The sequence below is a fragment of the Propithecus coquereli genome, unplaced genomic scaffold (genome assembly GCF_000956105.1).
Source record: "Propithecus coquereli isolate 6110/MARCELLA unplaced genomic scaffold, Pcoq_1.0 Scaffold48, whole genome shotgun sequence".
In the NCBI taxonomy this organism is placed as follows: Eukaryota; Metazoa; Chordata; class Mammalia; order Primates; family Indriidae; genus Propithecus; species Propithecus coquereli.
This window is the reverse complement of record NW_012150618.1, coordinates 2,423,857-2,445,339: the sequence shown is the minus strand read 5'-3', so window position 1 is coordinate 2,445,339 and position 21,483 is coordinate 2,423,857. Positions and strand designations below refer to the sequence as shown.

The 21,483-nt window shown below is 40.8% G+C and overlaps 1 protein-coding gene across 1 annotated transcript in view; it reads left to right on the top strand.

Moving 5' to 3' along the window:
* The window catches only part of SASH1 (SAM and SH3 domain containing 1), a 170,657-nt gene that overhangs the window by 62,342 nt on the left and 86,832 nt on the right, over positions 1-21,483 (top strand). Inside the window, exons 3-4 of the mRNA XM_012655548.1 lie at positions 14,119-14,169; positions 14,297-14,346. Of these exons, the coding sequence (XP_012511002.1) occupies positions 14,119-14,169; positions 14,297-14,346 (101 nt within the window). The remainder of the gene's footprint in view (positions 1-14,118; positions 14,170-14,296; positions 14,347-21,483) is intronic.

Sequence of the window (21,483 nt, the reverse complement as noted above, 5' to 3'; positions counted from 1 at the left end):
ATCCTACTGCCTCAGCCTCCCGAGTAGCTGGGACTACAGGCATGCGCCACCATGCCCAGCTAATTTTTTTTCTATATATTTTTAACTGTCCAATAATTTCTTTCTATTTTTGGTAGAGACGGGGTCTCATTCTTGCCCAGGCTGGTCTCGAACTCCTGAGCTCAAACGATCCGCCCGCCTCGGCCTCCCAGAGTGCTAGGATTACAGACGTGAGCCACTGCGCCCGGCCTGTTCAGCACATACTGAGTAACTATTAAGTGCCAGACATTCTGCTGGGTTCTGGGGATACATCAGTGAACAAAACATACAGAATGTTCTGCCCCATGGAGTTTACACTCCACTGTTTATACATGTACGCCACACACCAAAATACACAATGAGGTCAAACTGTATATATAGTGTTCTTGCTTATATTCCTTAACCTTCAATAAGGAATACTTTCCCCTTATTAAATGTTGTTCAATGTTGTTATTTTTAATCATTAAATACCCTTTTGTCTTGTGAATATATCATAGTTTACTTATGTTCCCCAATTTGAGCTATTTAGGCAATTTTCAATTTTTTGTTATTATAAAAATGTGACCATGAATATCTTTAAGTGTACATATTTATCTTAATAGCTTATTATCTCCTTAGGACCAATTATTAGATATGAACATAGCAGGTTGAAAGGGAGGGACATTTTAAAGACTCTTGAAACACTGTTAAGTTACCACCTGGAAATATTCTATAGTTTGTACTCCTGCCAGCAGCCAGTGCGTTCCCCTTTTCTTTTTTATATTTCCCAGTATTTAATATTATTGGGGAAAAAAAAAAAACAGTACCAATTTGGAGAAAAGTAGTCTCATTGTCCTTTTAAAATTGTATTTCTCTAATTACTTATAAGAACACACATATTTTTCTATCTTTATTTCTGTGGTTCATCTCTTAAAGTCATTTGCCCATTTTTCCATCTAAAGTAATGTTTTTCTTATTTATCTATCAGCGCTCTTCATATATTCAGCCATTTAGTCCATTTTTTGGTATGTTGCAAATTTTCCTTCGGGTGGAGAATATGCATTTTTCCCCAGCTGCTATAGCAAGTAAGTCATGAGCAGGGAAATGAGGGAGTCCTTCTCTTGGTAGGGAGAAAAAGTTGGATTTTAAATCAGAATCTCTCCCTAGGCCAGGAGCAAGGATTTAGTTGCTGTGATAGCAGTGTCCACAAGCATTAACGCCCAAGAAATACATTAGTTTTACAGACAGGGTTGCCTTTATAATGCCAATACTTTCTGCCTGAGTTACCAGAACCATACCGGGTACAAGTAGGCTTGTGAGCATGGGGTGGGTGAACTCTGTTCTGGTTGTATGCTGCTTTGCCTCGTCCTTTCCCCCATTTCAGTAATCAGTGGTGCACATGAATTTAATTGGTTTCCAAAAAATGAGTGTTATGTGTATGTACCTCAGTGTGCCACTTTAGAGCTGTAGAAAGATAAAGTTGGGCTTCATGGTTGGGGATGAATGAACAAGATCCTGACAAACAGCTGCTGTTCTGAACAGTGGGATAAATTTATGTTTAAACCAGAGTAAACTATGCAACCAGGTAATAATTTTGAGCAATGAAGTAAGTTTACTGCAATAACCGTTAGAGAAATAGATAAATCACGGTAATTTCAACAGGGCACTTTTGCCATTCAATAAATGGGTATTTTAAATTTCATTTGCTGTTGAACTAAGTTCCATAATTTATAGAGTAAGTCATTCAAAGATTAATGCTCAGAAGGGAGGAAAATCACTATACAAGGACAGAAACATATCATTTATGTATATTACATTGGGACTTTGTCTGCCTGTGTTTCTGTTCTAAACCTGATTTTGCAAACATTTATAATGGAACAGGAAAAAGTTTGCCCTGGGCTAAAGTTTGGCATGTGTCGCAACTTGAGACGCCAATTTTCATTTTATTTTTTTCTTTCTCAAATAGTATGACATCTATCCATGTGTTTTGGTTTTTTCTTTTCATGTTTTACATCATTAGGCAACACTACTAATTCAAAAGTTCATTTATTTTAAAAGTAGGTTTGTGGGTGATTTCAGAATGTGCTGGATTGCCATTGATTCTGAAGCTTTTTGAAGATGGTTACACAATTTTAAAGATGGTTTGCAAATATGAATCAGAAAATGAGAGAGAAGGGTGGTTAAATGTCGTGATAGCACTTTGATTTTACAACAGCAAAGGCAACAATAATAGTGACACTTCGTGAAAAAATGTGAGCTGATCTATTAAAGAAGTCATTAAAATTTGGCATCATCAGTTTGATCAGGCTACACAGTTTTGTAAAACCCATTTTCAGACACCCAATCTGCATACTGATTAGTTCAGATGTTATTTATGTGATAACATAGAAGGCTTTGGTTTTTTATATTCTTAGTTATCTGTTTATCTTACTTGACCTTGAGCTCCTGACGATCATTGGCTATTCTTTATACTCCCAGTACCCAGCATGTCAACTGAGGACAAAGAGGAAGGGAAATATTGGTTGAATAAATGAATACATCCATTTGTTCAGTTATAGGCTGTCACCAACTTCTGAAGGTTATCTGTTCCAGAATGTTTTGAGTCATTGAGTTAGTTCATTTTCCCATAAAATATAATGTAAAGTCTAAATTATACTGCAAAACTTATTGAATTTCCAGTGAGTACATGCCGGCCAAGCAGTGGGATTGCAGTTGTCACTCAGAGGTCTGACCAGGTTCTGAAAAAGGCCCCACCCCAGGCAACAGATGCTCCTGTAGTCAAGCTCAAATCTTCACTCATTCAGTTTCCACATGTGGTCAACAATTTATTCTATTGTCGGACACTTGGCTCTACTTGCCCTTTCCCTTCATCCTTTTGAAAAAAATAATATGGAGTCCATCTTTGCTCTTTTAACTTTAAAATCATTAGTCTTGATTATTTCTTTTAGAACACTGCAGACCAGGCCCAACTTTAGGTGTGGCTCCAAATATATGGACCCTTGTACCTGCAGACCCCTGAGTCCGACTAGAGGCAGCTCTGAGCAGCCTTCTCTGGGCCGGCAGTTCTCAAAGTGTGGCTCCCCAGCCAGCAGCATCAGCATCCTGAGAACTTGGCAAAAATGCACGTTAGCAGAGCCCACCCTAGACCTACTGAATCTGAAACTCTGGGGTTGGGATCCAGCAATCTGGGTCTCAGAAGCCCTCCAGGGACTGTAGTGTACTAAGTTTGAGAACCACTGATAGGACTTATTGGGGTATGATCCCAGGCAGAGTGCTGTCTGATTCCCATGGGCAGCAAGCACAGTGGGTGACATGCACTTCAGCAGCCAACTTGGCCATCACGATCAAGGGGCCTTGGAGCTCTTGGAAGAGTTTGGTTCAAGATTCAGGCACATAGAATCCAAGGTGCAGTGGTTACATATGGTGGTGGGATACCTCCGGTCTAATGTGGCCAAGCTAGCTTCAGGATGAACACTGTAGTCACATGGCTGCATTTTAGAACTTTGTCAGTATTTTGAAATATCTAATTGAAAAATTTTAACTGGATTTGAAACCTGTTACATTTTCATAAGAAATTTCACTATGCTCGTTAATCAAATAAAGTGCAGTTAGATCCTTGAAATAGAAGTTGCTGTAATTAAATGGTTGTAAAAATGGTTAAAATAATTTTTATCACTTAGTTGTGTGAGTAAAATTTCTTGTTAGTAATGACCAACAAGAACATAGAGAGGTCATCACTAAAAGTTCTGATCTGGAATGGCTATTATCCTCTCAAACATATAGACAAAAGTTATTTGAAACAAATTATTTCCAAGGAAGTAAGTTCAAGGCTCTTGTTGAAAACATGATTTTACTTGGAGGTTTTATACCAACTCAATATTTAATATCTTCACCAATACTCTGATTTTATTTTCTTTATGGTCATTAGATATTATTTTAAAATATAATTTTTTTCCACTGCAAATCCTCCCAGTTTCTCCCAGTGTGTGGGGCGCTGTCATTGTTGGGGGACCTACCTGGGCAAAAGGCTGGGAGTTTCTGCACTGGGCAGCTCCCTGCCCTCATAATCATTCTCAGCCAAGTCAACAAACTTTTTGTGACTCCTGTGGATTGTACCACAGCATGCTTCAAGATGGTAGAGCTCACCCGCTGTCTCCAGGTTGATTTCTGTCCCTGCCCTGGACACTCTCCTTGACTCCTTGAAATGGGTAGGGGAGTGTGGACTGCAGGGAGGCCCCTGTTAGGTCCCTCAGTTTTTGCTGTGGGATCTCAGACCTGAGTCCAGCTTTGCCCAGCATTAAAGCACTTACGAGGCAAAATGAGTTCTGCAGGAGGAAAGCATGTGATGTCATTCAGTATGATATAGTATTCTCTCTGCCAGTAGCGAGGGGAGAAATTTTCACTAGCAGAGTCATGTACCTGTGAATACCTTAAGACATTAAAGTGTGATAACATCAATCCTGTAACTGACCATGTGGTCCATTTCTAGTGTAGGCTCGCACGGCTCGCATTTTATGAACTAACCTAATTCCTGGATCAGTTTTACTTTACAATTTTGGTCCCCCCCCAACCCCCCAATTTTTATCATGTAGATTAGCTCTTTAAGTTTTTATTTTATCGTGTAACATCGAACTTCAGTTTTGTAAGCCTTCTTAAGTCATTTTTGGGAACATAGTGAGGTCTAAATAAACAGGTAACTAATTAATTGCAGAACTTAACACAAATGCTGCAAAAGACTCAATTATTTTATTATAGAGCATTAATGGCTAGGTGGAAATTGCCACTTAAGGTTTATTTCTTATCAAAGTTTCTATAAATTCACTGATCTATTAATTATGGATAGATTTTAAGGTTGCAGTTAGTGGAATAGAATTCTTCACCGTGAAAAAAGTTTTTTTCCCTTGGAACTTTTCTACTTTAATATGATGGGATGAGAGTCCTTTTCCATTTACTTCTACTCAGAAAAAAAAATTTCTTATACTAGGCCATGAACTTGTGGGAGCCAGAAAAATGATTAACATCTCCTGTTTTATCTTTGAATGAAATGGGTGGAAGGAGACGTGAAAAGATGAAAAGGTAGAGATGGATGTCGAAACTGAAAACCACTGCTGATTTTTACCTCAAAGTGATTAAACATTACAACATTCTTTTTTAAGTTCTTACAGATCTAAGTCATAGATCTTAAATATTTGCTGAGTGACTTTTACTTCCTGGTGTAACTCTGAAACCCAGTGTTAATTAAATGTTAAAACATGAAAGTACATGCTCCAGACAGTGAAGCTGCAAACACAGATTAATGAAAGAAAGAGTCAGACTCATTGGCAAAGTGATCCAATTTAAGCAAACCAAACCAATAGGTGCCTGGGAGCACTGTTCTTGTGCAGAGAGGCTGTGCAAAGCTGTAAGACGGTAACATCCTTGAGGGGAGGAACCTAGGTCTTGATCACGGCTGAATCTTTAGCACTTGAAATGAAGACCTGGCACATAGTAAGTGCTAAGTAAATAAGTTTTGATGGATTATGGGAGAGTGCTATAAGTTCCCGTTACAAGGGCAGTTACAGACTAGTCGAGGAAACCAATAAGTGAGTAGAAGAGTTGGTACCCGTAAGTACACTTAACAAATAGTGATTGTTTTGACTGTACTCACCCATATCATTTAAGGCACAGCTGGGCAGAGAAGCTTTGACAGGAGGGGGGATTGAAGTTGGATCTAAAGGATAAGAGGATGATAGATGGGAAGGAGAAGCACATTTAGGTAGCATGAGCAAAAGTGACATTAGGCTCAGTGTGTGCTCAGGGGAGGGTGGACACAGCAACTGTTCACTAGGAAGAGGGCTTAGGATTGGTGTAGGGGTCCTTCTTTCAGAAATGTGGACTTTATCCTGTCAATATTGTGTTTCCATAAAAGATTTTAAAAGAGAAATGACACAGAGTGGTGTGCTTCTCAGAGATGAGCATAGACATCCCTTGGGCATTTTGGAACAGTGCAGGTTTTGATCCAGGAGGTCTGGGGAGGCGCCTGAGACTGCACGTATGACAAGCTCCCAGGGGAGGCTGATGGCCCATGAACCACACTTTGAATAGCAAGGGCAGAGAGTACGATTTCCAGAAGATGTACTTGACAGTAGTGATTGGAGGGGCATGACACTGCTTCGTCACAGCGTTTTAGAATGAAAGAAGGAACCTAAAGATAATCAAGTAGTCTATTTGCCTTTTGTTGCCATCGGAAAAACCAAAGCAGATCAAACGGTCTCACTATAGTGGGGAGCAGGACTGGAATCCAGTCTCCTGATGCCCAGAGAGACATCCATTCCACCCTGCAGTGGTGGCCCAGGTACCTGTGAGGCGAAGGGCCTCGAGTGGAATGGATTTACTGGATGGATGCAAGAAAGCCTGTGACTAGAACAGCGGTAGCTCTGGGCAGCTTATTTAATGAGGAGCGAGAAGACTTCCAAGACAATGTTGAGTTTTAAATGCTGGTAAAATGAACAGACGTCCCATGATTGGCTGGAATAGAGAAGGCAGACAGGAGGAGATCTGGTTTCTAGGTAAAGGTGAGAATTAGAATTTCAGATATGTTGGATTTGGGGTAACATTGGGATCTGCATGCATAATTGCCTTGCACTGGTCCGTATGTAGATTGGTGGGGCTCATCTAATGGACTCTGGGAAGGGTGGTTAGCCTAGGACAGGCTAGCCCAGAACTAAAAAGTTAAATAGCAGCCAGCAAGTCATGGAGTCAACACTTGAACTTCTAGGACTTTGTGAATAGTTAGGGTCTTTTTGATTCTTCCAATAAAAATAAAGGTGTGATGATAATTTTACTTTTTAAACTTGGAGAAAGGGGTCTGCTTTTTTAAAAGTTGAGAAATAACCTACTAGAATTTGGTAGCATGGACCCATTTGTCATAAGAAGGAGAACAAATAAAAGCCAAGACTAAGCAGTATGCAAGGTATTTATTTAAGGTATATATTTAAGCAGAGTTTACCTAAGAGTTTCCTTTTGTCTAGTTTATCTGTTACAATAAGGATTTCTCCTGAAGAAAAAGCGTAGTATACTTTGCCAACTGAAAGATAACATAGCTCTGCAACCTTCTTGTAAAGTGGTAGATGCCACATGAGTTTTAAAATCTACCACCAGCAGAACTTTCCCCAGCAGTTTAGAGCTTGGTTCCCTTCATCACGGAGCGCATCAGTAGTAGCATGTGGCATTTTACTTTCTAAGCGTGGTGCCTGTTGCTAAGCATGCCGTGGTCTCCAGCTTTTCCACCTCTGCTTCCTGTACCTGGTGTGGAGGAGAACTTGGCACCACGCCGAGCTGGTGGGCGCCGGTTGTTCTTCCTCTCTGCTTTTGGAATGAGAAAAGTGTTTATCCCTCCTACTTTTCCAGCTGTGAAGTTCATTTGGCTTGGAACATTGGAAGCATTAAGGGAGCGGGGAGGTGTGGATTTCCACAAAAAAGTGGAAACAAAGTCGGAATGGGGATGGGGGCATGATATTTGTTTTCCAGGACCTTATTCTGCCTTGGGTGGGTTTTTGACACTGGTGTCTCACACAATGGGTTGTAACACTTTAAAGCAAAATGTAGTCATTTAGGGTCAGAGTCTTAATTTTGTATTTGACCCATGCCCTTTTAGTGTGACAGTGGACATGTGTGTGAATACATGTGCAAGCAAGTGAAAGCACATGCATGTACACATGTTTTGGTTTTGACAAACCACTGATTTCATCTCAAAATATTTGGGGTTTTTTGCTTCTATGTTAGACATAATAAACATTTAGGGAACGGTTGTTTTCACAAATTGTCCAACCAGACAAGAAATGGATTTGAGGTTTTCCCAGTAATTTTTGTGGTCATCTGATTCTATTTTTTTTTTTTAAACTATATAGTACCGTAGTTTAGACTCTCTAACTATGAATATGAAATGATTTTAGCATGGTCCCTCTCTATTAATAATAAAATGCATGCATAGTTTTCTGTGGCACTTATTTTTAAAAATTTTAACACCTCAAGATGTGTATTTTAGGCCAGGTGTGATGGCTCATGCCTGTAATCCTAGCACTCTGGGAGGCCGAAGCAGGAGGATCGCTTGAGGTCGGGAGTTCGAGACCAGCCAGAGCAAGAGTGAGACCCATCTCTACTGAAAATAGAAAAAACTAGCTGGGCATGGTGGTACGTGCCTGTAGTCCCAGGTACTCAAGATGCTGAGGCAGGAAGATCACATGAGCCAGGAGTTTGACTTTTCTGTGAGCTAGGCTGACACCACAACACTCTAGCCCAGGCGACAAGGCGAGACTGTCTCAAAAAAAAAAAGAAAAAAAGAATTTCAATACAGAGAAATTAAGTTTTAATATTTCTTAGGTAGGTTTCTTAGTTTAATTGTTGGGATACAACTTAAATTATTATCAAAGTTATGCTTGAAAATTTGAGAAATATAGTTCATTGGGTTGTAAGAATCCTTTTAGATATTTTCTCGTGCATTATACACATGTAAGGATAATTTAAAGACATATATGGGAAGTGGAGATTGTATTTTTAAGCTGATCTTTCACCTCTAGAAGCAAATGAATGAAAATAATGCAAGACTACATGCTTATAACAAGTGTAGTGAGAACGGGAACATAAATAACATGTTAATGTTTAGTGCATATCCTCTCAGACCTTTTCCTATACATGCACACATACGTACACATACAGACATGCATGTATACATGTTGGGATGTGTTTATATTTTGGTTTAATTTTCAGTGTTATAATTCATTAAGTTGGGAAGGTTTCCTTAAGAGTTTGAAATGTTAATGATATCTATCATTCTTAACTAGGGTATCCATATGTGGTATAATGACGAACACTTTAATCTATAGGTCACGTTTCACAATCCACTTTCTTTTTTTATTTATTTAAAAAAATTTCCAACTAACTTACAATACCCTAACTTACAGGTTCAGATTCAACCACCAGTGTTGTATGGCTGTCTCCCAGGTCATTTTGGATCCTGATTTTTTTTTTTTTTCTTTTGAGACAGAGTCTCACTGTGTTGCCCGGGCTAGAGTGAGTGCCGTGACGTCATCCTAGCTCACAGCAACCTCAAACTCCTGGGCTCAAGCAATCCTCCTGCCTCAGCCTCCCCAGTAGCTGGGACTACAGGCATGCGCCACCATTTCCGGCTAGTTTTTTCTATATATTTTTAGTTGTCCAATTAATTTCTTTCTAATTTTAGTAGAGACGGGGTCTCGCTCTTGCTCAGGTTGGTTTCGAACTCCTGAGCTCAAACAATCCGCCCGCCTCGGCCTCCCAGAGAGCTAGGATTACAGGCGTGAGCCACCGCACCCGGCCTTAGATCCTGATATTGAACGTGGCCCAAATTATGGAGTTATTTCTCACTAAATACTGCTTAGAATACTTAGTCAAGGCAAAGTCAATGAGCATATCATACTCAAATGTAAAAGGATGAAATATTTACACTTGGGAAACAAGAGTACTTTTCTAATGAACTCTCTTCCGTTACGTTCAACTTTGCAATGCATTTCTTCATGTTCCTTTGCAACATCTAAATTTCATTAATATGATTTTTTTTCTGCAGTGGCCAAAAAAGCCCTCCAGTGCTAGGAAAGAGTTAAATTCTGGCGATTGAGCCATTTGTTCAAGATTGAGCAGCAGTTAAGACCCAAGAAACTCTGATATCTAATCCTTAACTTTAAAATGTTGATATTTCATGATCTAATGTCTGGAATTTTCTTCAAAGTAAAATGGGGTGGAGTTGCAGCAAGGGTGGAGGTATAGAGAAAACAAAGTTGACTCTGAGTTGATCGTTATTGGAGCTGGCTAATAGGAATTTGGGAGTTCATTATACTGTTCTCTTTACTTTTGCATATTTGAGTTTTTTTTTTTTAATAATTTTAGGTTTGAAATGAGAGAGATGATCATTATAGCCTAAAACAAAGTGATACTTTGACTTTTAAGTGATAGGCGAGGACCAAAATACGTTGCCAGGATATGCTACTTGAGTAAACTCTGTAAAATCTGCCAAATAATCCTTATGGACATTGTCATGAATAAATGATTTCATCTCATTCCTCATCTTGAAAAATTACAAGTTGGCCCATCGTGGCAGCCAGCGTTACAGACTGTAATTCCCAAGCTGGCCCCAACGATGTCTGCCATCCAATGCTGTTCTCACAATGTGACTTTGGCACTCCTCCCACCAAGAGAGAGGTGGGGCCGTGCCCTGGGAGGGCTGGTGACTCTGGCAGACGTCATGCCATAGGAGGCTATGTTATAAGCAGTGATACAGCTTCTGTCTGGCTCTCTCCATATGCTTGCTCTTGCAACCCAACATCATGCTGTGGGGAAGCCCTGGCAGCCCACAGAGCACCCACATATAAGTGTTCTCCTGAATGTCCCTGCTCAGGTCCCAGCTGTCAGCCAGCATCAGCCTCCAGACCCGGGAGTGAGCTTTCTGGTGATTATAGCCCCAACCAATAATCATCCCCAGCCTTCAAATCTGCCCAGCTGAGGCCCCAGACACTGAGAGACAAGGCTTTCTGCCATTGCCTTTCTGATTTCTTACCCACAGAATCCGTGAGCGCCATAAAATGCTTGTTGGTTGAAGCCACCATGTTTGGCAGTACTAACCACAATAGCGAATATTAGGGAGGGAGAGAAGAGTCTTAATTTCAGTGACCATTTCTTCTATAACATGCTCAAAAGTTACACATATACTCGATGACCGTGTTTTGATGGTATTCACAATTTTTACTATTTCTGTTCACACGACTTCCAAATCCGGAGTTATGTTGTGGACCGTTAGTTCTCTGAGTACAGTAGTCGTGGCTGGGCAGTCAGGGGCATCTCTGCAATTCTTATCTACCTTCCCCCGTCATCACTTCCTCTCCTCTGCTGGGCTCCCAGAACTATGCCTTTCTGCCCTTCCACTCCTTTGCACTGTTGACTTTGGGGCAGAGAAGCGGGCAGCCGGCGGCTCTGGAAACTAAACAAGAAAGGAAGATTTTAAAGAAGACTTTCTCTGTCCATTTTGACTTGAATCCTTCATCCTTTTGTTATGTAAACAACACCCTTTGTTGCTGCTCACATGGCTACTGCTCCCTCTGTCTGATTCCATCACATTTTTCACGCCACCTTGTGCCATGAGAAAAATCTAAGTATCTTTTTTCGGTGATAAACAGAACAAAAAGTCGTCCAGCGGTTCTTCCTTCTATGTGCATAACACATCTACTGAGACTTGTTTCGTATTCTGCCCACGAGATGTAATACCCAAGTGTGTATCAGAACATCTGCTTGACTCTACTTGTAATGTTTTGTTTCTCAGACTGGATGGTGGGTCCACAAGGGTTTGCTGTATTTTTTATTATATATTTTATATGTTTTAAACATTTTATAATATTCACATGGTACATGATAGTTATTGCTCTTAGGTACTTTTGTGACAATAATGGAATTTTGCCGACAGTCCATTCTGCTTTTCTTTCCAAGCATCATATCGGTCCTTAACTTAGTGGGCAATTTCACAAGCTTCTCCTCAGTTGTGTAATATTTTTACTTTAGGATGTGTTTGCTCTAAAAATTGCTTCTAAATGATGACTGTAGTCTCTTTCCTTCAGGGATAAAATTAATAAGACGTGCCCTGAAAAAAATTATTTTGTTGCATGTTCTGGAAAGAAAATTCACTAGAGATATCACTGTACAAGATCTCCTGTTTTACATCAAGAAGCTGTCCCTGAAAAAACAAATGTTCTGTGTGAAAACATTACCTGGCTCCATCATTTTAATGTAATGAATTTTAATAAATTATACGTCAAACTACACACCCAACTAATTTCCTAAAAAGTAGCTAAACCAAGCTGATATAGGCGCAGGCGCAGTTGCAGTCAAGAGCACCTGTAGACCCAGCTACTTGGGAGGCTGAGGATTGGCCTGAGCCCAGAAGTTGAAGGTTACAGTGTGCAGTGATGGCGGCTGTGAATAGCCACTGCACTGCAGCCTGGGCAACATGGCAAGACCCCCGCCTTTGTACACAATTGTTTTTTAAGTAGCTAAAACACAATCAAATGCCTACTAAAAGTAACAAACTAACATGTTAAGATGAAATGTTTAAAATGTTGCTTTTTTATCATCAAACATCTAAAATAGTTGTTAACAAGCAACTACTTTGTATGTAGGAACAGGTACATTTTGCATAATATACCATAAACATTACATTTATGATACAATATGACAAATGGCGCATTCAACAAATAAAATCTATTAGAAAAATGCAGATGAACATGGACAATAGAAGATAATTTCCTATCATAACTATTACTTAGTGAAGTAACACTTAGAGCTTGAAGAAAAGGTGAGCATGGAGGAGTGGAGGGGAGTTGAATCAGTCATTTCTGTTGATGGTTATAGAAGGACATGGGCCGCAATTGGGTGGTAAAGGGGCAGTTTCAGAGAAAATGTCAGAGGAAATGACAGACCTCAGCATTCTGAGGTCTCTGTACCAACTCAGGAATAGGGAAGATTTAGGTTTAAAAATTTACCTCCTGCTGTTTAAGTTTGTAAATTTCTCTAGAAGATGCTAAAAGGTTAGATACTGAGGAACTGTGATAGGTCTGTAAGTACAGGAATGTCCAAAGTATATAGCCCTTTTGTTAACTGCACCTGAATATGACATGCTACCAACTGCCCTTGGAATAGAACTCATTTTCCATCTACTATTTTGTAAAAATGGTCTTTCAAGTTTGGTACAGAAATATAAACATGTCCCTTATGAACAACTGCAGCAAATAAAAATCAGGAAGATGTTAATAAGAGGGAAGTTCTGTGGGGCTTTCACACCACTGTTATATCTTATAAGAAATAAGGATGGGGGTGGGGGCTGGTGCGGGGGGCTGTGTGTCGCCAGTCCCTTAAAACACTTTTCTCTTTCAGGCTGCTTAGCCACAGTCATCCCATTCTCAGATGTACTCATTCTGGCACATTCATTTTTTTTTTTAATTGTGGCAAAAATACACATAACATAAAATTCAGCCTCCTGACAGCTTCCAAGTGTACAGTACAATATTGTCAATCACATGAACATCGTTGTGCAACAGATCCCCAGAACACCCCTCCAATCCTGCATGAAAACACATTCACTTTGATACTCCACATTTGTACCAGATTCTTGTTCTCTATTTAAATGTATAACTTTACGCTGAGTTATAATTATTATAGTATTTGATTGCTACTTTTATACTTCAATAAGTTTCTTAATATTGGTTTAGTTTTGTGTTAATGATGAAATAGACAACTTTAATAAATCAAACAATTAGATGCACATGAGAATGCATAATTTGCATAATTTATTTTCATCATAGGTAAATGGTTTATTTCCTCTCTCTTACTTTCAAAGGGGATACAGCCTCCCTTTAACTATAAAATGGAGGTGTTATACTACATGGTTTTACCTCTAAAATTATTTGATGCCTCTGCCTCTCTTTCAAGATTTAATGATTTTTTTTCAGTACACTCATAATATCACACATTTATATTTCATGTATTGACTGGAGGCTGAGAGTTTTTGGTTTTAGATTTCCAGCTAGGCTGGTTCATTTGTCTCACAGGAGTATGTGATTTTTCAGGCTGCAAGATAACATCCAGTTAGCGTTCCAACTTCCAAAAGACGCTGACAACTAGTCCTGCATTGCATAGGACTCTAAATGCATTTAGAACTTTGAAACCAGATTGAAACGCTGTTGTTGTTGGAAAATAACTGAAATCAAATGGATTACAGTAATTCAGTGTCCTAGTGATGGTTTGAGGATTAATATATCCAGAGAATTATTTCACCATTAACTGTCAGTGCCCTTCAGTTAGATTGTGCTGTTTTCTTATGCAATGAAATTGTCAGCAGTGTCTAGCATTGAAGTTTGGAAAACAGTTCAATTTTAAGAGGCCAGATCTCTCATTTTAAAAGTACTTTATTTTTTCCAGAAAATCTGTTTATCTCCGCCATTGGCTCCCATTATATACCCTAGTGTCCCCCGAATCCTTCCTTCTCTTCTTACACATCTATTGGTCTTTCTGGTGTGTGCCACGTTTGGAAGTCTCATTAAACCGGCATCTGTTCTGTTTTAGGAGAAACCTGATGCCAGTCCCACGTCACTTCAGCTGCGGTCCCAGATCGAAGTAAGTAAGCACAATGACTTTAATCATCTATTTTTGCTTCTGCCTTTTTTTTTTCAGTGATATTTTGTACAAATGAGATGAAGCCTGCTGCTCTGCCCACACTGACAATATGAATCTTCTCTCGTAGGAGTCGCTTGGCTTCTGCAGCGCCGTGTCAACACCAGAAGTGGAAAGAAAGTAAGTTTTCCTCCCTCTGCCCAGGATCAGACTTTCCAAGAAGGTGCTTTTTAGGTCCTTACTGAAGGAAATCGAACAGGAGATCGTGTGCGTATGTACTATGGAGTTTGATGGCATTTTCCTTTACATGTTGTGTGTGTACATGTATGTAGGTGGTTAACAGTGTGTTTGTAATCCAACTGGTGATGCCTAAGGGCTCTGCGAAGAGTTATTGATTTCACACTGCTTGCTGTGGGTGAACCCTAAATAAATACCTGGTTGTGAACATAGAGAAAGAGAAAGGACAGGTAAGTTAACGAAAAAGCTTTCAACTTTTACGTCAATTTTTAATATAGGGTGAAAGTTGCCAAGAAGCAAGGGACAAAAGTAAAATACTGTATGTTCCAGAATAAAACAATAATTAAAAAACCCTCCCCTGTGCCTCATTTGGTAAATGACCTTTTGTAAGTGACCTTAAAACAAGAATAAACGTGTGTGTCAGAAGATGGCAAATGATCACTGACCTTTCCCGTTAAAGGTAATATTTTTGCTGCCCTTCCCAAACTTAAACTCTGTAATTTCCACTCTCATGGAAGATAATTTTATGTTTTATCTTGTGTTTCTAGTATTTCTTTTAGGCAACTTAAATAAAACAAAACTAAAAATAAAACAAATGTTTTGTTTTTCCCCATAACCTTTTCCTTTTCTACTTTATTCCATCATAATTATACTAGAATGTTCTGTTTATGATCTTCTGAGGTAAAGAAATTTAAAGAAAGTCCACACCCCTAAACAGACACTTCCTTTGGCACAGAGCCACTTGTACTGTTCGTGCCAAGAGAGGCATAAGGGGTTGAGGAATAAAGTATTTCTGGAATGAAAAGCTCACGTTGGGAGAGCGTGTGTGTGCTCTGCCTAATCTGTCCACGTGTGCGTGCCGCTGGCACCGAGGTGGCTTTGCCAGGAAGCCACAATTCTGTGTAGGCTTGGTTCAGGACTGAGGAACGTTGCAGGTGAAGTGCCAAAGAAAACCAAGGTGTCGCCCCCTCAGGCTTAGAGGATAAATGCGGATATAATTCTTCTGTTTCGGTGGCATCGTGTCCTCTCAGGAAACTAGTAGGGTGCAGGCTGACATGGAGAAGAGATTTAAGCTGACCTTGGTTTTGAACTTGGAGATACCACAGGGTGTGGAAGCATTGAGCGAATGGGCTGTAGTTTCTCCTAACCTAGTTTACTACTTACACAGCATGATTCAGGCCGAGAGCTCAGGTGTCCGTCAGAATCTCTGAATCCTTCAGGAAACAAGAAATGTTTGCCCTTCCTCCTAAGAGGAAGTGACTCACCAAATTTGTTCTAACCTTAGTGAGGCCGGACAGTCCTTCCCCTCATTTGTGGGGAGTCATTCTTTCCGTGTTTATATCCTTTACTTAGTAAAATGTGGCATGACTCTTGTGGCCAAGAGGCAGACTGACGGCCTCTTCTGAGGTTAACAAAAATGTTAAACACACAGGCACACACACACACCATCTCCATTCTAACGCTGCCATTTTGCTTCTGTACTTCTAAATAATTCAAACTTACATGTTTCTAAACAGTTTGAAAATTTTAAAACATTTTCCTTCATTTCTCTATTAATGATTCTTGAAAACTATGGTACTCTTTTTTTTTAAACTTTAAAAAACTGTCTTTTGAAAATTTTTAAATTTAGAGAAAAGTTATAAGAATCATACAGTGAACTTTTATATAACTTTTACTTAGACTCATCGATTGTTGACATTTACCCTCTCTTACTCTCTCCTGCACCACACACACACACACACACACACACACACACACTAGTTATTATTTCTGACCCACTTGAGGGTGAGTTGCAGACAGCATGACTTTCACCCCTAAATGCTTCAGCATCTATTTCCTAAGGACAAGGACAGTCTCTTACAGAACCGTAGTATAATTACCACATACAGGAAGCTTAACAATGACTTTTTCTAAAATACAGTTCACATTCAGGTTTCTCTAATTGTCCCAATAATGTTTCTTACAGCCCTTTTTTCCTCAATCTAGCACTTTAAAAAAATCATTCATAGTATTTATGTTATGTCTCTTTTGTCACATTTCATCTGAAATGGTTTCTTAGCCTTCCTTTGTCTTTTATGATATTGACATTTTTTAAGGGCGTAGGCTAGTTATTTTGTGAAGTATTTGTCGTTTGGAGGTTCTTTGTTTCTTTTTTTCTCCACAGTGACATCAAGAGTCATATGATGTCTATTTGTGCCATTACTGGTGATGTTAACTTTGATTATTTGGTTAAGGCGCTATCTGCCAGGTTTCCTCTGAGAAGTTACAATTTCCCCTCTGTAATGAGTAAATATTCTGTGGGGAGATAATCTGAGACTATGTGAATACCCTGTTCCTCTCCAACCTTTCACCTATTGGTTTTAGATTCTTTTAAGGAATCTTGCTTGAATCAATTATTACTGTCGTGATTGCAAAATGGCGACACTTATTTTTACATTGATGATTATTTCGTATTAAATCTTCCAAGAGGTGTTGTTTTTGTTTGTTTTTAAAGGTGAGGTACCACTCATCTTTAGGTCAGATTATAATTTTAGTAGGTCTGTTGCAGTGTTTGTATTGACTAATTTAGTCATTATACTTGGAAAGCAAATAGAAAATCCCACTATTCCTCACATCAAAATGCTGGTTGCTTTGCAGTTGAATGTTGAATCCCTGGAGGGTGACCTGGCAAACCCCTTGGCTGTGTCTGGTTAGTGTCTGCAAAGTGTCTCCCAGCTGAAATTTTGTTCTGAGTCAGTGGTGTTCTATGGGCAGAAGTTTTCTTATGCTTTTTATTCAAAAGGCAAGAGAACTTGGTAAACAAAAGTGGGCAAGTCCTGCAGCAGCCTGCCCATGGAAGCAGAGGTGCAGAGGCGACAGGCAATGCGGGAAGTCAAGCCCTGGCCCCATGACACCTGCCTTCAGGCCCACGATCTCCCCAGTTGTCACAGGGACCCCAGTGCACGTGCCTTCCTCCTTCCTCCCCAGCAAAGACCTCTTCTGAGGGACATATCTGGCATTAATTATGATGCAAATGTCAGTTTCTAAAAAATACATCACTTCTCCCAGTAGAATCCAGCATCTAACAGGGTTTAACGTCTTTAGTTATAGGGAGTTAGCTCTGACCAGAGGTGGAGGAGGCGGGTCTTTTGTGGGGGAGACGAGTGGTGAGAATGTAACATACCTGGCACCACAGCACTCGAATGTTCCTGCCACGTGGGGCTGCCGGCCTCTGGCTGTGCGCAGCCTGCGCGGTAGATAGATGGGTAAATATTAATAGATGGATATTATAGGTGGATTGATAGAAGCCTCCCTGCCCCATCACTGGTTTGGCAGTGTCCCCACTGATCCTTATTTTCTTACACTCTGTCTGGTCCCTCCATATGCTTTTACTGAAAGTTTAATAACGGAGGCCAAGGGAGCTTTCATTTGAGCCTGTTCTATTTATATCCATCTACGTTGCTTATTGATGAGACAGTCTACTTTATTATACCAGGGTTGGATTCGTGTCAGCTGGCTGAAAAGGTGAACATTAGGTACAAAAGGTACAAAAGGAACATTAGGTACAAATTTACAAAAGGTAAATTTCTTGTTACTCACTGGCTACTCTCAAGAATATCTAGAGAGTAAGGCTGTTTTTTTTTTTTTTTTTTAATTTGGCTGGGAAATTGCTTTGTAACTCCTATTTATGAGGAATGACTTTAGCTACAAGTAACAGAAAACCTGACAAATAGTGACATAAACAAATACAAGGTTCATTAGACACATCCTTGTGTCATGGGTAGATCCAGGGCTGGCTCAAGGAGGCCTTCAGGAACCCAGACTGTCAGATCGTGCTTTTTTTCTTTTTCTTTTCCTTGTTTTGTTTCTGTTTCCCTCTCATGACCTCCAAGTGGCTGCTGCATCTTCTAGGTGGGAAGCAGAAGCTGGGTGGGGGAAGAAGGCAATCGGGCAAAAGGCCAAGGCACATCCTTTCGCGAAGTTTTCCTAGAAACCCTACCCACCACATTCCAGTTGTCTTCACGCAGCAACTGTTCACTGAGCATCTGCTCTGTGTGGAGAGCACCCTCCGGGCTCCAGGAGATAGTAATGCCCAGACTAGCGCGAGCTACAGGCAGCTTACATTTGAAAGTATGGTGAGATGATAGAAAAAATAGTGTATATTTTAAATGATCATACGGAGAAAAATAAAGCAAAGCAAAGAAAGGGGACCCAGAATTGGGTCACTGGACCACCATTGCTGTAGGTAGTTTAGGGACGTGAGCATTTTTAGCCTAGCACATTGCTCCCCTGAAAAAAATAGGGTTCTTTTCTTGGGGAAAGAGGGAGAATAAGACATTACATAGGAAATTAGTGGCAATTTCTATGATACTTTAATCTTTTATTTGTATGGTATACACATAAAACAGTAATCTGAAAATTAACTAGATGTCTGACAAATAAGCTATGTATCAAGATTATTTAGATTCATTATGTTCAAGGAAGCCTGGGCCACCTAGTTATTTCTTGGTGTGTTTATACAGGGAGTATTTGTGGGGTTGGTTCATATGGACTGAAAATTGACAAAGAAACAGGTAATCATAGGTAATGTTTACTGAGTTCTTGTTATGTGTCAGAAACTGATCTAAGCACTCGACATTGACTCATGTAATACTTACAACAACCCTATGACGTTTCATGTGTTATTCCCATTTACAAAAGCAGAACTGAAGAACAGAGAAGTCAGTAAGTTGCCCAGGGCTACACAGCTACCGAGTGGCAGAGCTGGGATTTGATCCCAGTCAAGACCTCATGCTCCTAACCACTGAGCTATAATCCTGACGTCCTATGATGTATTGCTTATCCAAATGGAGAGGTGGGAGCAAATCACAACCCTTAGCATTAAATAAACAGCAGCCGTTAAAACCTGCACTCCAGTGGTTCTCTTGGAAATAGGAGCAAGTTATGCCCTCACCCAGATATAAGCTGGGTCTCTGTTATTTATCTGTAGAGTCAGAAAGGTCCAAAATAAATCCCGAAACTTTACCTTCGCCAATATTTATAACTTCTTTTCTACTAAGTCTTTCACCAGCGTTGAAAATTCACTGATTTAGTTTCACTTTTTTTCATTACCTATGACTACACTTGAACTATTTTATGGTGAAAAAGACCGAAAATATATAGCATAGTGGAAAAGGAGGATAAATAAAAAAGGAGAAAGCCAATAGGGCAGTGTTCTGTGGTTGAATAATGTGGATTGAATATAGTTTCTAAATGTTCTAGGAAAGCATTTACTCTGCTTGGACACAGCTTCCCTCTCAGGTTTGCTTCATCTGGCAAGCTGATTACTCTCTTGACTGTCAGCAGGAGAAACGTCTTCTCACAGATCTCTGCCTTCCCCCTCTTTCATCTCTGACAGCAGAGAAGAAGCCCCTGCTCCGGTTCCTCTGACCCTCATCCTTGCTTTGGTTGCCTGCTGCTCTCTGGCTTGCTTGCCCCTCTGATCTTGCCTTCCTCGTCCTCCTCCCCCCTCGTGATCTGCCCTCTGCCTATCTGGACACTCATCCCTCGCCACCTGCCCCCCAGGTGGGGTGAATCTCCTGCACTTTCTCAGCCAGACCCTGTTTCCTCATGGCATCCTGAGGAGCCTCAGAAATTGGAGGTCTGTCCACTGGGATGCTCTGTCCCCCACTGTCTCACCTTTTCCCAAACCCCTTACCTGGGCAAGCTCCATTCAACCTTAAAACCTCAGCTCTGGTCTTGGCCCTTACCGGAAGTCTTCCCTAAGCGACGGAGTTGAGGAGAAGTGTCCTGCTACTTGGGCTCTACACCGCCTAGGTTCTCCTGCTGCCATTGTGGTGGAGTGTGTGTGTTTGTGTGTTGTCATCTCCCACTCTGAGCTCCTTGACCTCCAGATCTTTCACTTCTCTACTGGCACCTAGAAGACGTTCAGTAATGTTGAATAAATGAATTAAGGAGTGAGTGAGCACAAACATGCATAGTTCTTCTCTCCCCTGTGAAAATCTTCCTGCCTTTCTTCCAAACTATAATTCTGTTTCTCTCCTTCCCCAGTTGTGAACTTTTCCCTTGAAGCCTGATGCCTGTCTTCATTCCCTGCTAAAATGTTCTTTCAGAGGTCAGTGGCCCTACAGTAACCAAACTGGAGGCCTCTTCCCACGTGCAGTCCCTGTTGGGGCCTGCTGACTTTTCTTCGGGTCACACTTCTCTCGGTGCCCTTGGTGTCTGTGACTTTGTGGCTTCCAGTTTCTCCTCCCTTTCTGCCCACCCTTTGCAGCTCTGCCCATCCCTTACTGTGGGTGCTCCCTGGGCTGTTTATCCGGCCATCAAGCTCCCCCAGGGCACTCACCCATGCCCTTGGCTTTGAACTATGTGCTCTAGATGCCCACCTCAGATTTACCTCTCCAGCTCTGAGGCCCTTCCCAATGTGCTGGCCTTCCTGTGCGGCCTCTTGCTGCACAATGCCAGCCGCCCCAAACTGCACAGCCTAGTAACAACTCATCACTCCCTCCCCGTCCTTCTCTCCTCCTCTCTCCGAACATCCGCTCTGTGTCCCTCCTTCCCCTTTTCTGTCCTCGGGACCATCTTCCTGCCCTTCACCCAGGCTTTATATCATTCTGTTTTTCTTCCTTGACCCAAATTTTCAATTGCCAAATTCTGTTGCTTCTAATGCTATAACTTCTTCATTTCTCTCTGTCTTAGTCCATTTTGTGTTGCTATAACAGAATACCTGAGACTGGGTAATTTATAAAGAATAGAGGTTTATTTAGGTCTCAGTTCTGCAGGCTGGGAAGTCCAAGGGCATGTCCCTGGCTTCCGGGGAGGACTTTTGTGCTGCATCGGAACATGGCAGAGAAACCAAAGGAGAAGCAAATACCTGCAAAGAGGGGAGACCAACTGGAGGAGGGGGCATGTTTTATAACAATCCACTCTCACAGGAAGTGATCCATGCGTGAAGGTTCTGTCCCCATGACCCAAACACCTCCCCCCAGGCCCCACCTCCCAAACCGCCACGCCAGGAATCAAATTTCAACATGAGTTTTGGTGGGGACAGACACAACCATACCCAAACCATAGCATCCTCTTTTTCATCTTCACTACTCC